Genomic DNA, 19,944 nt, shown 5'->3' on the forward strand with positions numbered 1-19,944 from the left:
GCGGCGGCGACTCTGGGGAAAACGTCTTTATTTACAGTCCCGGCGGCGTGCGAGGAGCCGGCGGCGGGGCAGCACTCGCGGCCTCCCGGAGCTGRAGCCCACGGCTGGGATGCGGCAGGGCTGGGTCCGCGGCTCCGTGACACCGATTCACGGGATAGCACCCAGGCTGGCAAGGCGGGGCCAGGCGCCCCGGTCTCCCCCCGGTCACAAGTCCCTTTTCCTTTGGTACCCATAGGCACAGCGGGGTGAAACCCCGGAACGGGCGGCCCCGGCGGCAGGGGCTGCGTGCCTACAGCTCATCAGCTGGGCTGTGGGTGAGCGGAGCCTGCTCCTGGACCCCCTCCAGGGCCTCCCCTGTGTCCGGAAGGCTGGCAGCTCCCTCGCTCTCATCCTTCCGGCCCTTTTTCTTCTTCTTCCCACTCTTTTTTTTGCTCTGCTTCTCCCCCACGCTTGCCAAGTCMCCCTTCTTGCCAGTCCACTTCTCTGCCAGGCAGCCTAGGAAAGAGAAGGGCAGAGAGGGCTCTGATGGAGAGGCAGGGCTCCCTGTGCTCTAGCAAGTCTCCCCTGCCCTCCCGAGCTTTCCTGTTATTTCATCCCCTGTCAGCAGCTAGGACTTACTTGTGTCTTTTCCTTTYAGCACGTGGTTGGCACAGAGAAACTGAGAGAGATCCTCCGTCTGGTGGTGCCTGTACCAGTCCTCGATCACATCTTCATACTCTTCTACCAGCACATCGCACTAGGGCAGAGAGGAGAGCTCAGCTGCAGACACGTGCTGGTGTGGCAGGACCAGGGCYAGGGTGGCAGGTCCTGCCAACATCCTCCTCCTAGCCGTGCACCCCTGGACCCTCTCTCCCCCTCCACTCCAGCACACAAGGTCACAGCAGCTGCTGAGGGCCAATTCCACGGGGTGGAGTACCTGCTTTTTGAGGTCAGCTACCTCAGCGGAGGTCTCGTTCCACAGCTCGTAGGGGATGTCCATCACCACCTTGACGCCCTTGTGCACCAGGTTGTGCAGGGTCTCGAACGTCTCMGACATGCCCTGAAGGAGGAACAGCACTGCCAGGTGAGGTGGTGCTCCTCCTGCTGGGCTCCCACTCTCCTCCCASTGTCAGCCACACTACCCTGCCCAGCAATGCAGGAATATACAAGCCAGACAAAATCAGGATCCCTGGGGCATCAGCGTTACCAGGAGGGGATTCAAGYGGCAGCAAGTCCCCTTCTGGAAATCCGGTCCCAAACCCAAGAGGAAAGGAACCCCTGGCTCCCTCCATGCATGGCCTGCCCACTGCCACCAAAGCCAGCACCCCACATCTGACTTGGGGGGCAGTGTGGCCTCACAGGCCACGCACTGGCAGGAACTCTGGCAGTGCAGCGATGGGCAAGGCACATTTGGGAGCAGGAACTGGAGGAACAGCCCTCACCTTTGCGAATCTGTTACTGCCGCTCCTCTCCTTGTGCAGRTTGTACTCCAAGAGCCGCTTGCAGATGTTCTCTGTCACCTCGATTAACCGGATGTCCCTGCACGGAGAGGARGAAGGGCTCAGGCACAGGGTGAACCTCCCAAAGCCCCCAGCTCTGGAGGCAGCGACAGCAGCAGGAGACTCCCGTCCCATTCCCACTTACGACTGTGTGTACTTGACAGCAGAGCCCTTCCCGTCCAGGAAGCCRTACTTGGTGTCAATCACCTCCTTGGTCTTGCCCGTCTCCTCAAAGGCGGATTTCAGCTCCACAGCCACATACTTGCACACTGTGGAAAGGAGAGAGCACAAGCGGCTTAGGGGGTGTCACTGTTCTGATGGGGAGGGTGACAGAGCACCTGGGACAGCAGCAAGAACCAGCACCAGGAACYGGGCACACCAAAGCTGCTGTGAGCACAGAACATCTCAGCCATTCTCAGAAATAACCAGGAATGGCTCAGATGCTTCCATTGCAGAACCTTGAAGCAGGAACATCCAAACCAGTTTCAGTGCAAGCCAGCTGCTCTGGCACAGCTGGGAAGCCACACAGGCTCAGTTCTTCCTACAGGTTTCCCCCCAAAAGCTTCTACCACCCCACCACTTTTGGGAGGGGACAGGGTTTTTCTTCAATGCAAATCCCAGCGTGGCTCACAGCTGCTTCTCATGACCACAGGACGTCCCACTTGGTACCAGTTCTGTGCTCTCAGTGCTCTGGGGACACGGGGGCTGTGCTGGGGACCAAGCAGCTGGCAGGGTTCGGTGGGCCGGGTGGCAGGACAAGGTGCTGCCCATGAGCTCCAGCAACTCAACCTGGGCTCTGCCAGCAGCAGAGATCTCATCAAAAACAAATTTAGAACACAGCGCATGGTTACTTTTATAAAACTAAAAAAAAAAAATGCTTTATTTCTTCTGCAAAAAAGAGCCCAACAGAGCTATAGAAACAGAGCAGGAGAGATATCTCAGGGGTTTACAAGTGGGAGTGTGGAGGGATGGAAGCCAGGCATGGTGTGGCCATTCCTCTCCCAAAGACAGGGTCTCAGGAGGCTGGAGAAAGCTTTGTCCTGTGCCACGGGCTCCTTTCTGTCAGGAGCCACATCTTCTTTGAGCTCCACATTAGAAGCAGGAACARTCTGACAGCAGTGAGCCACTGTCTTCTCCCAGGCAATTTTGTGAGTGGAGAGATGCCTCAGGCAGGAACAGAGTGAAGTGGCTTCTCTGGAGCTCCCATGCACATGTTGAGAAGCCCTGTGCACACCTCCTGCATGATCCTTTCTCTGCCGGCACCAGGGGCTGGAGGTGACTGTGGCCATTTCTCCAGTGGGATGATCGTTCCTTCCTGCAGCCCCTTGGAAATCAGGGCTCAAGGATGTCCCACTCCACACCACATCTGCTGCAATGTCCCCACACATGCCAGGAGGGCTCACTGCTGAGTCCAGTTATCCAAACGCTTCCTACAACTTTTGCTGTTCACTGCCAGAGGTTCCAAGCCTGGCCAGGAAGAGGAGCGGAGTGCGGTCAGTGTTTGCTCTGACGCTTCTCTGAGGTTACACTGGTGCCACACCAGAGATCGGACATCAGTGTCTCCAGAGCTGCTTCCCCGGCAGGGAAAGCTTYGTAAAGAGCTCCCTATTTATTTCCTCTGTTGTCGAGATCCCCACAAGCCTGCACGGCAAAGACAGAGGAAAACGCAGCAGACAGCAAATGTCCGTCATGACCTAGCCTGGACTGCCTGTGAACCAAAGGGATACTCAGCATCACGGAGACCAAACTGTGAGCAGCACAGACGACCAGTCCCAGCTACGAACCGGCGGGCGATCAGCGACTGCCGGGGACAGCGGTGCCCGCGGGCAGGAGGCGGGCAGAGGGGCAGCCCGCGGGGGCGCAGCCCCGCACCAACCGCCCCCGGCCCGAGCAGACAGCGGCGGATCACCCCGGTCCCCCGARGCCCCGCTTACCCTCGCACTTGCTGGGCAGTCGCACCCAGTCCGAGTCGTCGCCCTCCGCCAGCACCGCCGCCATCAGCAGCAYCAGCAACGCGGCCCCCGCCGCCGCCGCCATGACTCCGCTTCCGGGGCGCGCTCCCGCCCCGCCACGCCCGGTTACCATGGCGACCCCGCCGCGCCGGCCAATCCCGAAGGCGCGCGTGACCCGCGTAACCCATCCCCGCCGGCCGCCGCCAGCCAATCCCCGCGGTGCGCGGCCCCCGGAGCTCCGCCCCCGGGCGGGCCCGTCCAGCGCCCACGTGGGAAGGGGCGCGCACGTGGCGGCGGCCGCCCCTCGGGGTCCGCACCTCGACCCCCCGGGACCCCTCCCTGCCTCTGGAAACCTTGTACCCCCGAGGTCAATTGGGGCACCTTCCCTGCCTCTGGATAATTTGGGATAACTCTGGATAACTTCCCATCCTCCAGGTAATTCCAGGGCCCTGCCACCCACAAAAACGTGCTAGCCCCTCTCTCTTCTCCACCCAAACAAAGATTCCCATCCTTTATTCCTGTACCCGCCAAACAACGTTGTGTCTCTTCCCTTCCGCATTTGGGGGTCCTCTCTCGACTCTCCAGAATATTTCCAGTGGCTTCCCCAGCCCTGGACCAAAGCAGGGGGACTTACCCTTTGGCCATGGGCATTTGCCCATGCCCTCAGCTCTGGGCAAGGAGGATGGAGGTGAAGACAGCATCAGAGAGCAAGACCTTCAGCAACACCACACGGATGGCCATAAGCAGGACTGCCAAGGCATAGGTCGGTGACACTGCAATGGAAGGGTGAGGTGATGCCTGCCACAGACACCCCACTGCCCCCACGTCCTCTCCAAGCCTGCCAAGGGGGCCAGGTTTGTGCAGACTTGGGATTCTTATACATCCCAGAAACACCTCATGTCACCCTCATGCTGTCCCTGAGGGCAAACAGGCTCTGACCCAGTTGCCCCATGGTTCCCACCAAGGTGAAGCTTCCCTCCCCTCTTCCCCAGTCCCACCACACTGTGGGAAAACCCATCCCAACCACCACAGAGCCCCAGCCAAGCCACTGCCAGGACTTTCTGCCTGGCAACTGACATTCCCACCAGGCAGGGGCCAGAGACTCACCAGCTGTGCTACACAGCTCTGCCGCTTCCTCATTGCCTGTGGGATGAAAGAGCAGCTGGGGAGAGCTGGCAGCCCAACACCAGGTGTGTGGYAGGGCTGGCCACAAACCCCTTCCTGTGCCTGGCAATCGGGACAGAAACGTTGGCCTCACACCTGCTCCCTGCTGGCCCCAAAGGCTCTGCCAACCTCCAGTCTCGGGGTAAACTGGGGCACCCACTGGGCAGCAGTGGCCAAGGCAGGCAGAGGGGGCGGCAGCAGGGTCATACCTGTGATGTGGATGGGGCTGGAGCTGTGGGACGGGGAGGTCCTGTTGGCCCCGACATGGCAGGCAAGCTCCCTCTCGCGCAGGGGGTCACTGGAAAGGAGAGAGACGGAGCAGACGGTGCCACCATCCTCCTGGGAGGCTCCATAGGCAAAGGACTGCAGGATGCTGCCATTCCCAGTGGCGATCCACACAGCATGGCCAGAGCTGGGGGCCAGGTCGCTCACCACACATACCACCAGCTGCCGGCGCTGCCCAGCCAGCACCATGCTCAGCGGCGGGGTCAGGGTGGGCAGGGGCTCAGCTGCGCTGCCAGCTGAGGGAGAGAGCTTTAGGGGCACTGCATCCCTCACACATCCCACCCAGCACGGCTGCCAGCGCGGCAGCGCTCAACCTTTGCACCCAGGATGGCCTTTCCGCCTCCTGGGGCTGTCCCGGGGGTACTCACGGGGYAGGAGCGGGAGCAGAGCGGCAGCCAGCAGCACCTGGAGCAGCTCCATGGCGGCAGCAGCGCACGGTGCTGCCGCGGGCTCAGCCCCCACCCGCAGCTCCAGCTGCGCCGCCCATCGCCGGGGCCGCGGCTGGCACGGGGCTCCCCCGCCGGTGGTACGGCCCCGCTCCGCTCYGCTCCGCCCCGCCGGGGCCGCTGCTCCTTCCCGGCCCCCGCGCTTCGCCCCCAGGGACACCCCCACCACCTCCCGCCTGCCAAGCCCTGGGAGCACGCCCCGACCCCGGTCCCGGGCCCCCTGCTGCCGGCAGAGGGTGTAGAAACTGCAGAACTCTGGACACGGCCGGCACGGCTGCGCACAGGGCACACACTCTGCCCCGGTCGGGACGGGCAGAGGGGGACGGAGGACATCGGGGACAGGGCTGGCTTGCAGCGGGGTGACAGCTGTCCTGCACTCAGGGGGATGATGAGCTCTGGTCCCATAGCGTCCCTGCTGCACCTGCACCACCATCCGGGGATGGAGCCAGGCTGGAAAAGCCTTTGCTTTCTTCAGCCATAAACATGAAACAAACCCCAAACCCCAGCACCACTCGTCCTGGTGACGCCAAACCCTTCCAGGATACACCTGACAGGGCAACCTTGGTTACCTGCAGCCAAAGCTGCAGCTTGATGACGCAGAACTTATTTATGACTCAAGGCACATGTATTGAAGAAAAACAAAATATATTCATTAACTTTAACACAAACCCATCATTAAGGCATGTTTTTAAAAGATTTCTCTTGAAAAAAACAAAAAAATAGAAATATTTTTTGTAATTTCCAGCATTTGCTTCGTGCTGTTTTATGACCTCTTCATCCCTGTAGCTTCAGCCAAYGCTCAAAGAACAAAGAGCCCATCACTCTGAACCCAGGAGCTTGATGGGAGCAGCAGTATTGCCTGATTTTGATACACATTTCAATAGCTGATGATCCTTTAGGAGGTCCAAACAAACTTCAACAGAGCCATCTTTCCTTGCCCTACAGCTTGGCAATGACTCTATCACAATAGTAACATCAAATTAATATTGAATGCATTTGAAGAACCTGAGAGCTGACTTAACACCTGAAAGTCAGGGACAAAGACAAGACTGTATGTGCCYCCTCCCTCCAAACATCTCGCTACTCCACGTTGAGCTTTGTTTTTATATTCATGGCCGCCAGCTCAGCCACAAAGTAGCGGAACACATGGGGCACTGGGACAACCTCGATGGCGTCCACCTCGCTGCAGATGGAGCAGGAGTACCTCCTGCTGCTGGTCACGGAGGAGTGGGACAGTTTCTCCAGCACAGGGGATGTCATGCTGCCACAGCTCGTGCACACGTAGGCCACGGAGCCGTCGGAGCAGTTGAACAGGCGGTCCTGCAGCAGGAATGACGTGCCGTGAGCCAGCAGAGCGTCCCGCTCCATCTCGCCAAAGCGGATCCCGCCTTCCACATTCCTCCCCTTGATGGGCTGGTTGGTGACAGCATCGCGGGGCCCCGTGGTCCTCACCTGGAACTTGTCAGAGACCATGTGGCGCAGGCGCTGGTAGTACACCACGCCCACGAAGATCTCTGCCTCCAGCTCCACCCCGCTGATGCCGCTGTACATCTTCTCCGTCCCGAAAAAGTTGTACCCTGCGCTCACTAAAGTCTCACCGAAGTATTTCAAAGCAGATTTCTTCTCCGTGAAGGTGAAGGGAGTGGCATCATAGGAGACACCGTGCAGGGCTGCTGAYTTCCCTGCCATGCTCTCAATTAACATCCCAATGGTCATCCGGGAGGGAAAGCCGTGCGGGTTGAAGAGGATGTCTGGAACCATCCCGTTCTCTGTGAAGGGCATATCCTCAACGGGCCAGAGCTGGCTCAGGATACCTTTCTGTCCATGACGGCTGGCAAATTTGTCTCCAATAGTGGGGTTTCGGGGAACCCTCACAGTGATGCAAGCCTTCTTGAACTTCCCAGTGCCACGGTCATTGCTGCACAGCCTAACRTTGTCTACGATGCCCACTTCCTTACTCCTGTGTAGGTGGAGGAACAATCACAGCAAAGGTGTCAGGCATGCTAAGTTTTTAGTTTCAAAAGAAAAACAAAGCAAAAAAACTAGACCACTTATAAAGTATCATGGGACAGCTTGGAAACAATACCATTCCTCAAAGCAGTATTCAGTGATGAGGAAAATCAGACTGTGTAAAAATTAGGACAAGGAAGCAATTACAAGGGAACCTTCTAAGTGCCATTCAGCTACAACTTTCAGGTGATCAGGTAATGTGCCACCCATGATTTAAAATGAAGATCATTTCAACCTGGTTCATCTGTATCACACTTTGTATCTGATAAACTGCACCCCATTGCCATTTCCTTTGTGTTAAGGCASCAGCCCCTCTCCCTAYCACCAATAAATGATGGGATCCCAAAATAAAGAACCCGGTACAGTTTTTGAGCKGAGAGGGAGGTTCAGAGCAGAAAGGGAAGGCAAAGTGTGAGCTTTGCCAACAAATGGCTGGTTCAGGGGTGTGCTCCTTCTCCAAATGAGCTCTGAGCCTGATATCCCATGTGCCAGCTGCAGGCTTAACTGCTGTCATGTCCACATGCAACCAGCACAGGCAATCACCCCAAAAAAAATCCTCCTGGGCTAAGTCAGCTCTGCAGCACACACTGGCTTGGAGAAAAGATGTGATGCATGCCTGGGAGTCACCTACAGCATGAAATTCACACTTTCAATCAAGCCATGGACACTATTATGTGATGAGAAGAGGGAGCATCTCCAGGAAAAGGGCCAGCTGCTCCCCCCATGGGATGAGCGAAGCCAGGAGCGACAAGCTGTACTTACGGATAGTACACAGTGAAGGTCTCCCCTGTGTTGAGGTTCATGAAGCTGTAGAAGGGGTCCCCAGGCTGCAGCACMGACCCTACAAAAGGCAGTCCATCAGCATCCAGCTTCTCCCCGACGTTTGGATCACCAGGCTTGATGCCAAATACYAAATTATCGCCTGCCCGGCTGGCTTTAAGGGAAAGGTCAATGCTCTCCACCTTGATAACACTTCCATAAGCAAACCCTCTCTGCCAGGAAGATTTGTTTACAATCTGGAAGAAGAAACAAAGGCCTGTTAAAGACTTATTGCTAATAACTTCAAAAAAGAAAATGTTTACGAAGGTGAACATCAGATCAAAATGGTAACACTGCCCTTTTAAACAAAGCCTCCCAGTAAGTCACCATTCAAAAAAACTCAAATTTCCCATAATCCCAGTGTCTTTTAAAGCTGGAAGGCTTGCACAAGGGACCTTTTGTCTACTTGCAGCATTTCCAGCACTGCCTGCTGTATCTGCCCCAAAAGCTTGAGGACAACCAGAAGCAGAAAATGGGGTCTTCTCAGCTGTGTAGCACCCTTACTTCCAGTCCCCCACATGAAATTCCTTTGCAGGACAGCAGGATTTTTCCTTCTCAAGGCTTACCATTGCATCTTCCATGTCATAGCCACTGTAGGAGATGACAGCCACGATGGAGTTGGTGCCAACGGGATAGCTGTCCATCCCATAATAGTCATACATGCTGGGCCTCACCAGAGGGCTCTGAGGGGTGTGTAGGTGGTACAGCTTGTTATCTGAGCGATCCTTGTAGTTGTAAACTGGAAACCCCATGGTCTGCTTTCCTGGAGGGAAGGAGGGAAACTTGGGTTTATTCCTCCATGTATCTTAAGAAAAAAACTGGAAATATTTAAAAATTTACAGGGATTATCAATCTTAAACCCCTTGGAATTTAATAATTGCCCTAAGCCTGGCCATAATTTTTCTACGAACCACAATACTCAATTCTTTTCACAGCACTTCATAAAGATCAGATCTAATTTTGTTTTCTTTTCTGCAATTTCAAAATCCCCAAAGGCTGGTGTGGTGTTTCTGGTTTTGCTTGCTGGGAGATTTTTTTGGGATCATTTTTTGTTTTGTTGGATGTATGTGTGTCTTGTCTTCAGTGTCTCCCGTAGGGAAGCACATGTTACATATTTCCAGGACAAAAAGCATTTGCTTCTGCAGCATAAATATCCTGGCAAGGAAATTGAGTTTTGAATATAAGTCATACTTGCAGAAAAGTATGAGAAAGAGGCAGTGTTTTAAGGACACCTTTCTGATAATACTGTCGGAAATGCAATATACTAAAGGTGTTAATGAAGTGTTGATCCCCTTGCCCAGGGACTTGCAGTGCTGGGTACTACAGCCCTTACCCATCTGGCACTGGTACATGTTCCGAGGACTTTGGTTGTGGTCAGARAAGGGAATGAGATTGGCCACCACGCTCAAAATGCTGTGAGGGAASAGTTCCTGGTGAGTGGTCACTCCAGGCACCACCTCTGATTCCAGTGTGGCCACGTTCATGAAGATCTGCAAGCATCAAATTGGATAATCCTTGTTCATTTTCTTCTTTTAAAAGGAAGGAAACAAACCAAAGCTGTCTTCAATGGCTTTTTATCCATTTCAGTTTTAGYTGTGGTTGCAAACCAGACAGCTGGTAAAGCACCTAGCATAGATTAGCTGCAAAGAAAGTCTGAAATACAAAACTGCAGTGATGAGTCCTCATTTCTGTCTCCCACTTTAACTGTTCCAAGTGGACAAGCTCCCCAGCAAGCCACTGCGTGGCTGCCCAGGAGCCATTTGGCAAACGTGATGTAACACAGTAGGCACAAGGCAGCAATCCTCCACCTCAGATCTTCACAAAGYTAATACTGAGAGCAGATTTCAGCATCTCAAAAAGTCCAGCTAAGATATTGACCAGAAATCAATTTGCAGGAGTGAAAAAACCCCTTTTGTCACCTATTCCAGCTCTTCAAACTCGAGCTCTCTATGCCCAGCTCCTTTCACAAGTATTTTCCAACCCCCTTTTTGATGCCAGGTACCTTTGTAACACGGAAATATGCAAACCCCACCTGCTCCAGAGTCCCAATCCATTCGTTCTTTCCAAACAGGAGGTTTCTGACAGGCCGCACCATCCGGCAAGGGCTAGTGAAAATGAACAGCCCTGGGTACAGGCTGGGTTTTCCTGTCATTGGGATAAGGACCACTTCTGCCCGTGCAGGAAATCTCTTCTCTTGTGTAATCTGTTGGTGCAAAGAAAGAACAATCTAGAAATACAAACCAGGTTTAGTTCAACTGCATCCACCTGGTTACACAATGAAAATGYCAACCACAGGTGTAACCACTAATAAAAAAAATGGAGTAAAGACCTTAAAAATACTTTCAGAAAAACCTCCACCAAAAGAAGAGAGAATTTGCCTTATCTTACCTTTTCCAAGAAAATGTTATTAAAAAAATTACAACTTCAAAAAGCAACAGATGAAACACACAGATAAAGAAAAAAAGCAGAAAAGCACACTCCAATATTAACATAAARCCAAAGAAAACTTAGTGGGTCAGATTAAAAAAAAAAGATAGAATAAATGGAAGCCTAAAAAGCTTCAAACGTGCCTATTTTTGACCACTGCATATTGAGGATGTTTAGCTAAGTAACATTTCACACAAGACAACAAACCTTGAAACGGCGGAGGGTTTGTGCAATCTCAGGAGCCAGCTCCTCCTCTACCCAGCCCACCATGGAGCCATCCAGCACAACTCTGTAGCACTCTGAGTAAGGCTTGCTTGGAGCTGCATCAATGGGGGTGACACCTGTGGGAAGAGGGGGTTGACAGAAGGAACATCCAAAAAAAAAAGCAAAGAAAACACAGAAGTTATTTGTGCACGACTTCTCAGTCCACATCAAAAAGCTTTCCACAACATCAAAAAATTCTTGGCAAAGCCATAGACTATTCAATGGAAGATAGAAAACATTCAGAACGGATAATGTCATTTCCCTCCCCATTTTTCTGACTGAAATAAAGAATCCCATTGTTGTGGTAACCACAAGTGAACTGCAGTCCAAGGCAACTCAGTACCAAGTTACTGCTCAGTCCAGTTTCTCAGAGCCTGTGCTGTGCAATTTCCTGTGCTTCAGTGAACATCCTCGCTCCACAGCACACAGCTGAGAGACACTGTCATCACAAATACACTCCCCAAAATGCTGAGGGGACTGTACAAGCAATGTGTTATTTACCACTAAGCAGAAGCACAGTCAGYACAGGTTCAGTTTGATTTCACCTCCTCAACAGTGTGCTGGGTGCTGTGTGAAGCTTCCCCAGACACGGGGCTGCAGGGCAGGGAGGTAAGAATGGAGGCTGCTCCACTAAACCATCAGGCCAGTGACACATACCCAGGGAACATAACAAAGGTGGAATGTCTGTCACAGGCACCATCTCGGTCACGATTTCACACAAAGCTGTCATGTGGTTCATCAGACCGCAGGGCTCTCCRTCCGGGGTGTCCACGGGGCACAGGAAGCCCCAGGATTCGGGCAGCAGCTTGCGGACAGTCGTGGTTCTCATCTGGGAAAACGCTGCCCCTCGGTGGATGCAGCGGAAGTGGGAGAGGTAGCGGATGAAATTCAGCTTGTCCCCCACCACACAGAGACCACTGTCCTGCAACATGCCCAGCCCTTGGGRACAAAGGGGAGATTTGTGTCAGGACTTTGAACAAATACAAAACTGTCTTAAAACATCATCCTGTATTTTTCACTGACAAGCCCTAAAAATGTTTACACCAGATCCTAATAAGGCACATGAAACTCAGTGACCTGGAAGAGACCTAGAGACTTCAAATTCCAAGCCACTGCATAAAATCTAGTTCCTTTTACAAACATGTGAAAGTAATTCCCGCTGAAGTGACTTGGAATTTGCAGCTGGTATGTYTTACCAAAATTCTGCAGGATTTAAATCTAATTTCATTTTATAGTTGGTACTCCATTACAACACTGTCATACGAGACACTTCAGGGAAGCATCAGAAAAATCTGAATATATATTAGCAAAGCAGTTTCTCTCTATTTAAGCTGACATAACTACTGGGGCAGTTCTGATTAAAAAAAGCCCCTTCTAAGAAGAAAAAATCTAATTATTTGGACAAGGCTAGATTTAATTTCAACTCTTTATCTGGGTAAATGCTTTGCTTTCATAACTAACCTGTTCTAYACCATGCACAGCCCCCATGCTTGTGGAGAAATGTTGCCTTTTTCCTCAACTATTCCTTTCTTCAAACCCCTTTCAGTAATTCAGTTAAGGTGTACAATGTCTGCCTACAAGCAGTTGTTTTCAGTTAARAGCTCAGTTTTATGTTCCTCATTCTGTTTTATAGGAAAAAAAGAAAAAATTGCTTCTTAAGCCTGCAGATTTACCTGTTTTAGAGCGCAGGTTACCAGTTGCAAGCAGGTATTCGAATGGCTTGGTGAAGTCTGGTGCCAGGCTGAATGCCTTCACCAAGCTGTCTGCATTGAGGGTGATATCTGCCTTTTCTGCTCTTTTCTCCAAAACAAACTGAACAGATTGCAGCCAGGTTTCAAGCCTCTCCTATGGTTTCAAAATGTGAGAGATTTAAAATTAAAACAGCAAAAGAAAGGCTCAAATTAGAACATCAGTTCTAATCTGGCACATCAGTTGCACACACTACAGAACTCTGAAATTAGCAAGATGGACAACTTTTAAGGAACTGACAGTTTCCCAGGCTTATTTCCAACACTGACTTCATTCTRTCAAGACACTGATGGTATCATGTCAACACAGAACTAAAAGGGAAACACCCACCCAACAGCTTGGCAATCACTTCCACCCAGAATGACGATGAGTTTGGCAAATGAAGTACAATAACAGAATTTCATAGAGCTCAGACAAAACCTAAAGCAGAAACCATACCTATAACCTGACCAGAAGGAAAAGCCTGTATACAGTGTACAGTCTACTGTGTCTTTAGACTATTTAGGATCTTTAAATTCAAAAATGGGGCTGTTAACTCACTCCCCTGCTGATCTGACTGGGCTAAGCTGGAAAGCAACTTTTTCTGGTACCTCGTATATGTTCTATATAACACTAAAATGCTTCCCCAAATTCACTTTCAAACTACTCAAGCAGTGGAGAGCTTTGACAGTCTTTCAACAAAACAACGCTAAAGAGGAGAAAAAAGATTAAAGAATAATTATGTAACAACTCAGGGAAGTATCTCATTTGGGGATGAGAACTACTGTTCCACAATGAATTTCATGGGACAGTCAAGCTTCAGAACAGGACTATTCTCACGGCATCCTATAATGAGTTATCCCTATAAACTGAATTGGAATAAATTAGTAGTAGAACACGTTACCAACTCTTCAAGTCAGAACATGTTACCAACTTTCTGATCCATAAAGAAATTTAAATATGTGGGAGCCATGMCCTTACCTTTAAGAACATAAGGAAAAGCTGTCCTGGGGTGAGCACCTCGTGATTCATGAGACTGTCTGGATTATCCTCCATGCACTCCCCTTTGGCAAAAGTATAGAGCTTCTGGGTCATCATACAGAGAAGATAGAACTTTTCAATTTTATTGGTCAGGTGAATGCAGATACAATTGCTGAAGAGAGAAAGAAAGAGGACAACTACCATTATCTCTTCATGCTAGCTTCATGTTCTTCAAGTTTCTCCTAAATAATTGTAAACCAATTTTTTTAAAATAAAAAAAAAAATCTAACAAGGCAAGTAGCAGTAAACTACAAAACATTTCTGTCAACACTATCAGTGTCCTGCCACAAAAAGTCCAAATATCCACTGCTATCAAGCTAGCATAAACAAAAAGGAAAACTACACCTAATTCCTCAAGCTGGAGGAAGAGCAAACACCTACTTCACCGGAAAAAACAAAATTTAGTTGAACGTCTGCCACACTCACGGTCTCAAAGCCAATTCTTCCATTACTTTCTAACTTATTTCATGGAAAAAAGAGATTTTAAAGCATCTACTTTCTACCATTTGAAAAGATCAGTTATTCAGAGTTGGCAGAGATTGCGTGAATCTGATAAACTGCAGTATTTCTGTTCAACAAATGGAGCCTCARGCAGTCACAGAGCTAGCTTTAACCTTCTCTTCTTCAACATTTGTGTTTTTCATCAATTACATCACAAAAATCCCATCCAAATAAAAACTGACAGTCTTACGAAATTTTGGAAATACTTGTGTCAGTCCACTAAAATACATATCATAACATCCCAGAGTTACATCAAAAACTGGCCACTGGTTCTTCCTTTACAAATGCATGTGACAACCCAAATAAAATGTGATGTAACCAGGCAGAGTACTCTCACACATGCCCATAAATACAACACAATGACACTGAATCACCCCCACACACARACCTCAGAATGAAATCTGCAGCCTGTTCGTTGCTGTACCACTCAGGGAGGTTGAGTTTCACCCTGAAGCTCTTTCCCAGGTACTCCAGGACGTTTTGCTGTGTCAAACAGCCRGCATCCACCACCGCTCTTATCATCTCAGTAATGCAGTTCACATAAAACGTGTCATCTTCCCTTCCTTTCACCAGCTCYTCAAAAATCTGGTAGTCTGGGAAATTAACTAATGCCTGAGAGACAGAAGTGTATCAGAGAAGAAAAATAAGGTCATAACAACATCTGTCTATAAAATACAGCTAAAGAACTAAGGCACTTCACGATTTAGGTTTTCCATGCTCTGGAAATGCCCTTCCACAACGCAAACTGAAAAATGCTGTGGGGTTGAGGTGCTTAGAGGGTAATGCAGGGGATATTCATACTCTGATAATGATCTCAAAGCAGACCATTCACTAGCAAACACCCATGGAACCATGAGACTGTGACTGTCTCCTATCTCCTGTCCCTGCAGACACTTCTACTGCTGCAGACCGTTACATTACCGTGTTACAGAATTTGGATAACCCTGCTCCAATCAGTATAGGAAGGCTGACTCAAAATACTCCAAGTGGAATTTGTTTCTTCTCATCACTTAAAATAAAAATGCTTTGCAAAATTTGTGTATTTATTCAATACAGAAAGCACAAGCATTTGTTGCTCACCTTCAGAGCAAATCCCAAGGGGAGGAAGAACAACTCCTTGCGAAAAATGAAATTCACCATGACACAGCCATTTTCCAAGTAGTGAAGGTTCATATTTATTGCAGTGTGCTCATCCTTGACACAGTGCATCACCACTCCTGCAAAAATCACAAGACCACCATGAGCTGCACAAAACCAAGCGGCTGCACCACTGTGATGTGTCCAATCAGGTGTGAGACACTTCAAGAGAGATACTGGTACTCRATGGCTGAGAACACGAGGCAGATCCCTCACTTCAGTGTCTGTGTGCCACTTCAAAAACACACCAGCTCAACTGAGCTCTTAGCAAAAGAGAGCAATGGTCTCAGGACTGCACTGAGAAGCTTGGAAGATGCAGAAAGTTTTTAAGGAAAGACCCAAGCCTCAACTACTGTTTGTAGCCTTTGGTTGTAAGCTAGGGCAGCACACAAATACTCTTCCTAATTTGCACTCCTATCTCTGTGTTTGGGTGGCAGTACTGCAACAGYGTTTCCTGCTCCTGTTCCATGCTATCCACGGCAGGACAAAAAAACAAAACAAAAAGGACCGTCTAATCAGGTAAGGCCTTGAAATAAACTAGTGTGAACTACAGTGTATGTTTAAGCACCATGGTCTAGTCAAATCAGCAACTGGCAACACCTGAGTTTAAAATGGTGTTTAACATTTTCTGGCTTAATTCAACTGCTTTTGCTGAGTATACATGACAAAGGTAGAGTGCAGCCAAGAACCTAGTTAAACTGCATCATGTAAATTAAATCTGCCACCATGAAGTATGGACAAACAAAATCAGTGAAACAAGTTCACTGACTTGTAGTTAAGGTGGGGTCTCAGTTACACCTTCCACAGAACAAAAGGTTACAAGTACTGCAAGGCCTGGAATAAAATGGGCAGCTCAGACAGCTCCCACAAGGCAAGSCCCTGCTTCACACTTGTATCATCATAATGGTGTTTACCCTTTATTTTTATGYGCAGCAAAAAATACCAACATTATACAAGAACTCTAACAAAACAAACCACCAAAATTCAGCTACAGGTGGTCACTGCTGCTTGTCCTCAAGCAGCTGTTACAAGGATGTTGCAGGAAACTGTGGAGCTTACCATACTCTGTGAAACCAGGGCCTCTGTTTTTCCACTTTTGTCTTGTCATCGCAAGAGGAAAGTTTCGCCTGGGCATAATCAGCATCCTGATTACTTTTTCTAAACCATTGATTATAAAGTAACCTCCCATTTCCTGGCAGGAGAAGAAAAACAATTTTAATATGCTTAGAAACATAGAACCAGCATTTTAAGCAAAAGAAAAAAATGCTTGTACTATACACGAATCCCAAACATTTAATGGGAAATAGCAAGATATAATTCAGCACTGCACTTCTTACCAGGCACTTATGAAGTCTAAATGTGGCACAAACTGCAAGGAAAGGGATGCATGCTCCACAAATTAAAGGAGTAAAAAATACCCCCRAAACCTTTGTGATCAGTGGAATATCTCTGAAGAGCTGATGTTAACTTTTTAAAGTAAGTGCTCTGAAGTTCTCATTTTGAGTTTATAAACCAGAGGGATATTAAGAGCAAAAGATCTCTTTCTGGTCACATACAAGCTTACTTTCCTGATTTTCTTCTCTACTTTACTCTCTCTTTTTTTTGTGAGTGCAAAATGCASCACTAAATAATTCTTTATTCAATTTACAGACAGCTGACATGCTACTGGGGAGAGAGGCAAAAAGCTGCAGAAGACAAGTGGGAATGAAAATGCCTCTTTCAATGCCTGTCCTTCAAATCTTTCTCCTCTCAGAGTCGCCCTCACAGCATCCCCCAGTTGTTGGGAAGCAGCTGAGAGTTTCTGTAGAGTTTCTCTACCAAAACTGTAGRTATTGCCATTAAACAGATCCCTCTATTCAACAACAGCCATGGCTACAAACTTTTCAAGCTGCTTCATGAAACCATCATAAAAAAGGTGCATTCAGAGAAAATGGCAAGTTGAACTTCAAACAAAATATAAATGTCCAAGGCCTGCAAAGAGCAGGTGACCTGACAGACTGCTCAGGTGAAATGCAGATTTTTTTTGGCACACAAAATCCCCATTACCTCTTCCTCCTCATGGTGCTGCAAAAGATCTTGTGGAGCRAAACCATAGAGGTTGCACAGTTTGGACTTCACCATGATTGGAATATGCCCTAAGGGCTGTTTGATAGTCCCTTGTGGCATGTCATTCACTGACCAGCTGATGTCAGCCTAAAAACATACAACACCAACAGGAAGAAATTCAAGTTACCCTTTTAATATTTCATGCTATATTAGTYGTACCTTTCATATAACCACAAGCAGTTGAACAGATTTCTATCACTGTAAAATGGTAGTAATAACAAAAAGAAGAATGAGTAGATACATGGACAAAGATTACACTCCAGGAAACATGGGTTTACAGAAAAAAATCATACAAGTCTAGAGCTAGGTAAAGAAGCTTCTGGGTGGGCAAACAAGGTTGGTCTGGTCTCCTTTGCTGTTCAGACCCTYCAAGAGAGCAGCTTCAATAAAAAAAGGCAGCCACAGGATAACAAAGGAAACTTTAGAAGTTAACAGGTAAAAGTAGAAGACATCAAGTGGCCAGCGAAAGGATATTCACACCAATATCCTGAAAAAGCCTGAAGAAATCTTACCTAAGGTTTCTTCATTTAACATGTTAATGAGTGATCTGAAAAGTGAGAAATAAAAGCACGTGGGAAGGAAAAYTTATCACCAATAACGAGTTCTGGCAGTGGGTCTGCAGGAGGACTGTGAGAGCAAACAACTCCAACTTTACAGGCAAAATGWTGGGCTTTAAAAGAGCTGCTGTCCTGAAGGAAAGAAACATTGGCATTGTAATACAAGCACAGGGGTTCAACACCTGGCAACAGCTAAAATGAGYAAACTGAGTCTTAGAAATTACTGGAAAAGGGAAGGGAAATGCTATTGTGCCCCTTTAAATCCATGGGGCAGCCTTACACAGTCTGATCCAGTCTGGTCATCACCTTAAGTGATGACCAACAATATACAGCTGCTCAGCAGAACAGGGCTCACTTCTTACCTTGGGGCAAGGGGAGCTGAGGGATGAAACTGAAGAAGGAGAGATATGGAGCTAAAGCAGCAAGGTAGAAAGAGGGAAATGATTACTCACTGTTACCTGCTGTGCATGGGCAGAAAATGGGAGAGGTTAACCTGACCCTGCACAAGGCAATGCCTTCTCACACAAGGCACAGCAAACTGGACTAACTGCTCCAAACATTCAAAAAATAATTAAACAGACAGACAATGGGAAAAAAGAGATGGGCAATAATTCAGGTATGAAAAATGAAAGCTCAGAAACATCTAAGACCCACTGGGAATACAGCTATGAACAATCTGCAACTACCCCACTTTCACATTCAACTGCAGTTAGAGTAGCTTTTATCACACTAAGGTGTACAGCTTCAGACAAATAAAGAAAGAAAGCAAAAAGCTGAAACCCTAAGCAACCATTCCCTAGTATCAGGTGCATCATGTAAGTGATCAGCTCAGACACAATTACACAATTTTAATAGAAAACAGCCGTGTGCAATCTATTCACACGGCAAAGTATGTGCCGGGAATGCTTCCTCTCTAGGCAAATTTCAAAGCACTTCAGAAAAAACATGAGCATGTCAACAAGAGAGATTTATAGCTCTAGATTTATAGCTCTGGACTTCTGTATGGGACCAAAACTGCTTTTGAAACCTGGACTCCTGCAGAAACAAGATTTGGATGATGATGCTCTCTGGGATGACACGGGTCTCCATCCAAGGTCTTCCAAGCTGACTGGCTGCTTGCAGGAAGACACRGGAAAGAAGGGCAGCAGGGCCGGGACCATGACAAACTTAATGTGCGGGGAAAAACAGTGAGGCCACACATCACCAACACCCAGAGGCCACGCGGGATAGCGCTCCCTCAACCCCCCGTGAGACCGGCGAGCCGGCAGGGATCTTTAAATACAACACAGGGTTCAGCCGGCTCCGCTCTGCACGGCGTGGGGACACGCATTTGTGGGGAACAGCCGGGATAGGGACACGGGTGTGTGGGGGGTTCGGTCGGGACAGGGATACGCGTGTGTAGGGAACAGCCGGCTCCACCGGACAGGGACACGCGTGTGTAGGGAACAGCCGGTTCCCCGGGACAGGGACACGCGTGTGTAGGGAACAGCCGGGATATGGACACGCGTGTGTAGGGAACAGCCGGCTCCACCGGACAGGGACACGCGTGTGTAGGGAACAGCCGGTTCCCCGGGACAGGGACACGCGTGTGCGGGGCGGGCGGTGGGTCGCGGCCGCTTACCGTGATCCTGCCGCGGTAGGTGCTGCGGAGCCCGCGGCACTCAGCCGGGAACACCCTCCTCTCCTGGCACATGGTCCCGGCCGGCACGGCGGGGGGAGCGATGGACACCCCGACCAACGTCAGCGCCAGCCGGGTGTCCTTCAGCGCGAACTCCACCGAGGGCACATCCTGCAATGGCACCGAGTCAGCGCGGAGGGGGCGGGGGAGGGCCCGGCCCCGCGTTCCCCGCCGCCCCCCGCACCTGCACGGCGCGATAGATGCCCTCGCTGACGGCGTAGTTGAAGGACTCGATGTGGGCGGCGGTGAGGTCGCGCTGGGTCGTGCCGCGCCGCGGCGGCCGCAGGCGGTGCGGGTGCGGGTCCGGGCGCCGCTCGCTCCCGGTGCCCGCCATGCCGCGCGCTCCTCCTG

The 19,944-nt window shown here is 49.6% G+C and overlaps 3 protein-coding genes across 3 annotated transcripts; all 3 read right to left on the reverse strand.

The window, feature by feature from the left end:
- Positions 1–6: 6 nt before the first annotated feature.
- Positions 7–3,578, reverse strand: CNPY3 (canopy FGF signaling regulator 3). Its single transcript, XM_057379318.1, has 6 exons — positions 3,413–3,578; positions 1,624–1,747; positions 1,422–1,518; positions 917–1,039; positions 619–736; positions 7–495 (listed from the first exon to the last, which is right to left on the reverse strand). The coding sequence occupies exons 1-6, from the start codon at positions 3,561–3,563 to the stop codon at positions 290–292; spliced, it is 819 nt and encodes a 272-aa protein (XP_057235301.1). The 5' UTR covers positions 3,564–3,578; the 3' UTR covers positions 7–289.
- PTCRA (pre T cell antigen receptor alpha) lies at positions 2,324–5,359 on the reverse strand. Its single transcript, XM_057379320.1, has 5 exons — positions 5,248–5,359; positions 4,804–5,115; positions 4,538–4,573; positions 4,065–4,203; positions 2,324–3,186 (listed from the first exon to the last, which is right to left on the reverse strand). Exons 1-4 carry the CDS (start codon positions 5,297–5,299, stop codon positions 4,094–4,096), a joined length of 510 nt encoding a protein of 169 aa, XP_057235303.1. The 5' UTR covers positions 5,300–5,359; the 3' UTR covers positions 2,324–3,186; positions 4,065–4,093.
- Positions 5,360–5,951: 592 nt separating this feature from the next.
- Positions 5,952–19,938, reverse strand: POLR1B (RNA polymerase I subunit B). The gene is made up of 15 exons (XM_057379317.1): positions 19,778–19,938; positions 19,537–19,704; positions 17,299–17,445; positions 16,312–16,444; positions 15,196–15,332; positions 14,504–14,727; positions 13,555–13,726; positions 12,519–12,690; positions 11,503–11,784; positions 10,789–10,922; positions 10,187–10,357; positions 9,488–9,644; positions 8,721–8,917; positions 8,098–8,351; positions 5,952–7,285 (listed from the first exon to the last, which is right to left on the reverse strand). Exons 1-15 carry the CDS (start codon positions 19,925–19,927, stop codon positions 6,406–6,408), a joined length of 3,378 nt encoding a protein of 1,125 aa, XP_057235300.1. The 5' UTR covers positions 19,928–19,938; the 3' UTR covers positions 5,952–6,405.
- Between the last annotated feature and the right edge of the window lie 6 nt (positions 19,939–19,944).

This window comes from Malurus melanocephalus, unplaced genomic scaffold, assembly GCF_030028575.1.
Source record: "Malurus melanocephalus ecotype Western Australia unplaced genomic scaffold, MMel_1.1 scaffold_402, whole genome shotgun sequence".
Classification (NCBI taxonomy): Eukaryota; Metazoa; Chordata; class Aves; order Passeriformes; family Maluridae; genus Malurus; species Malurus melanocephalus.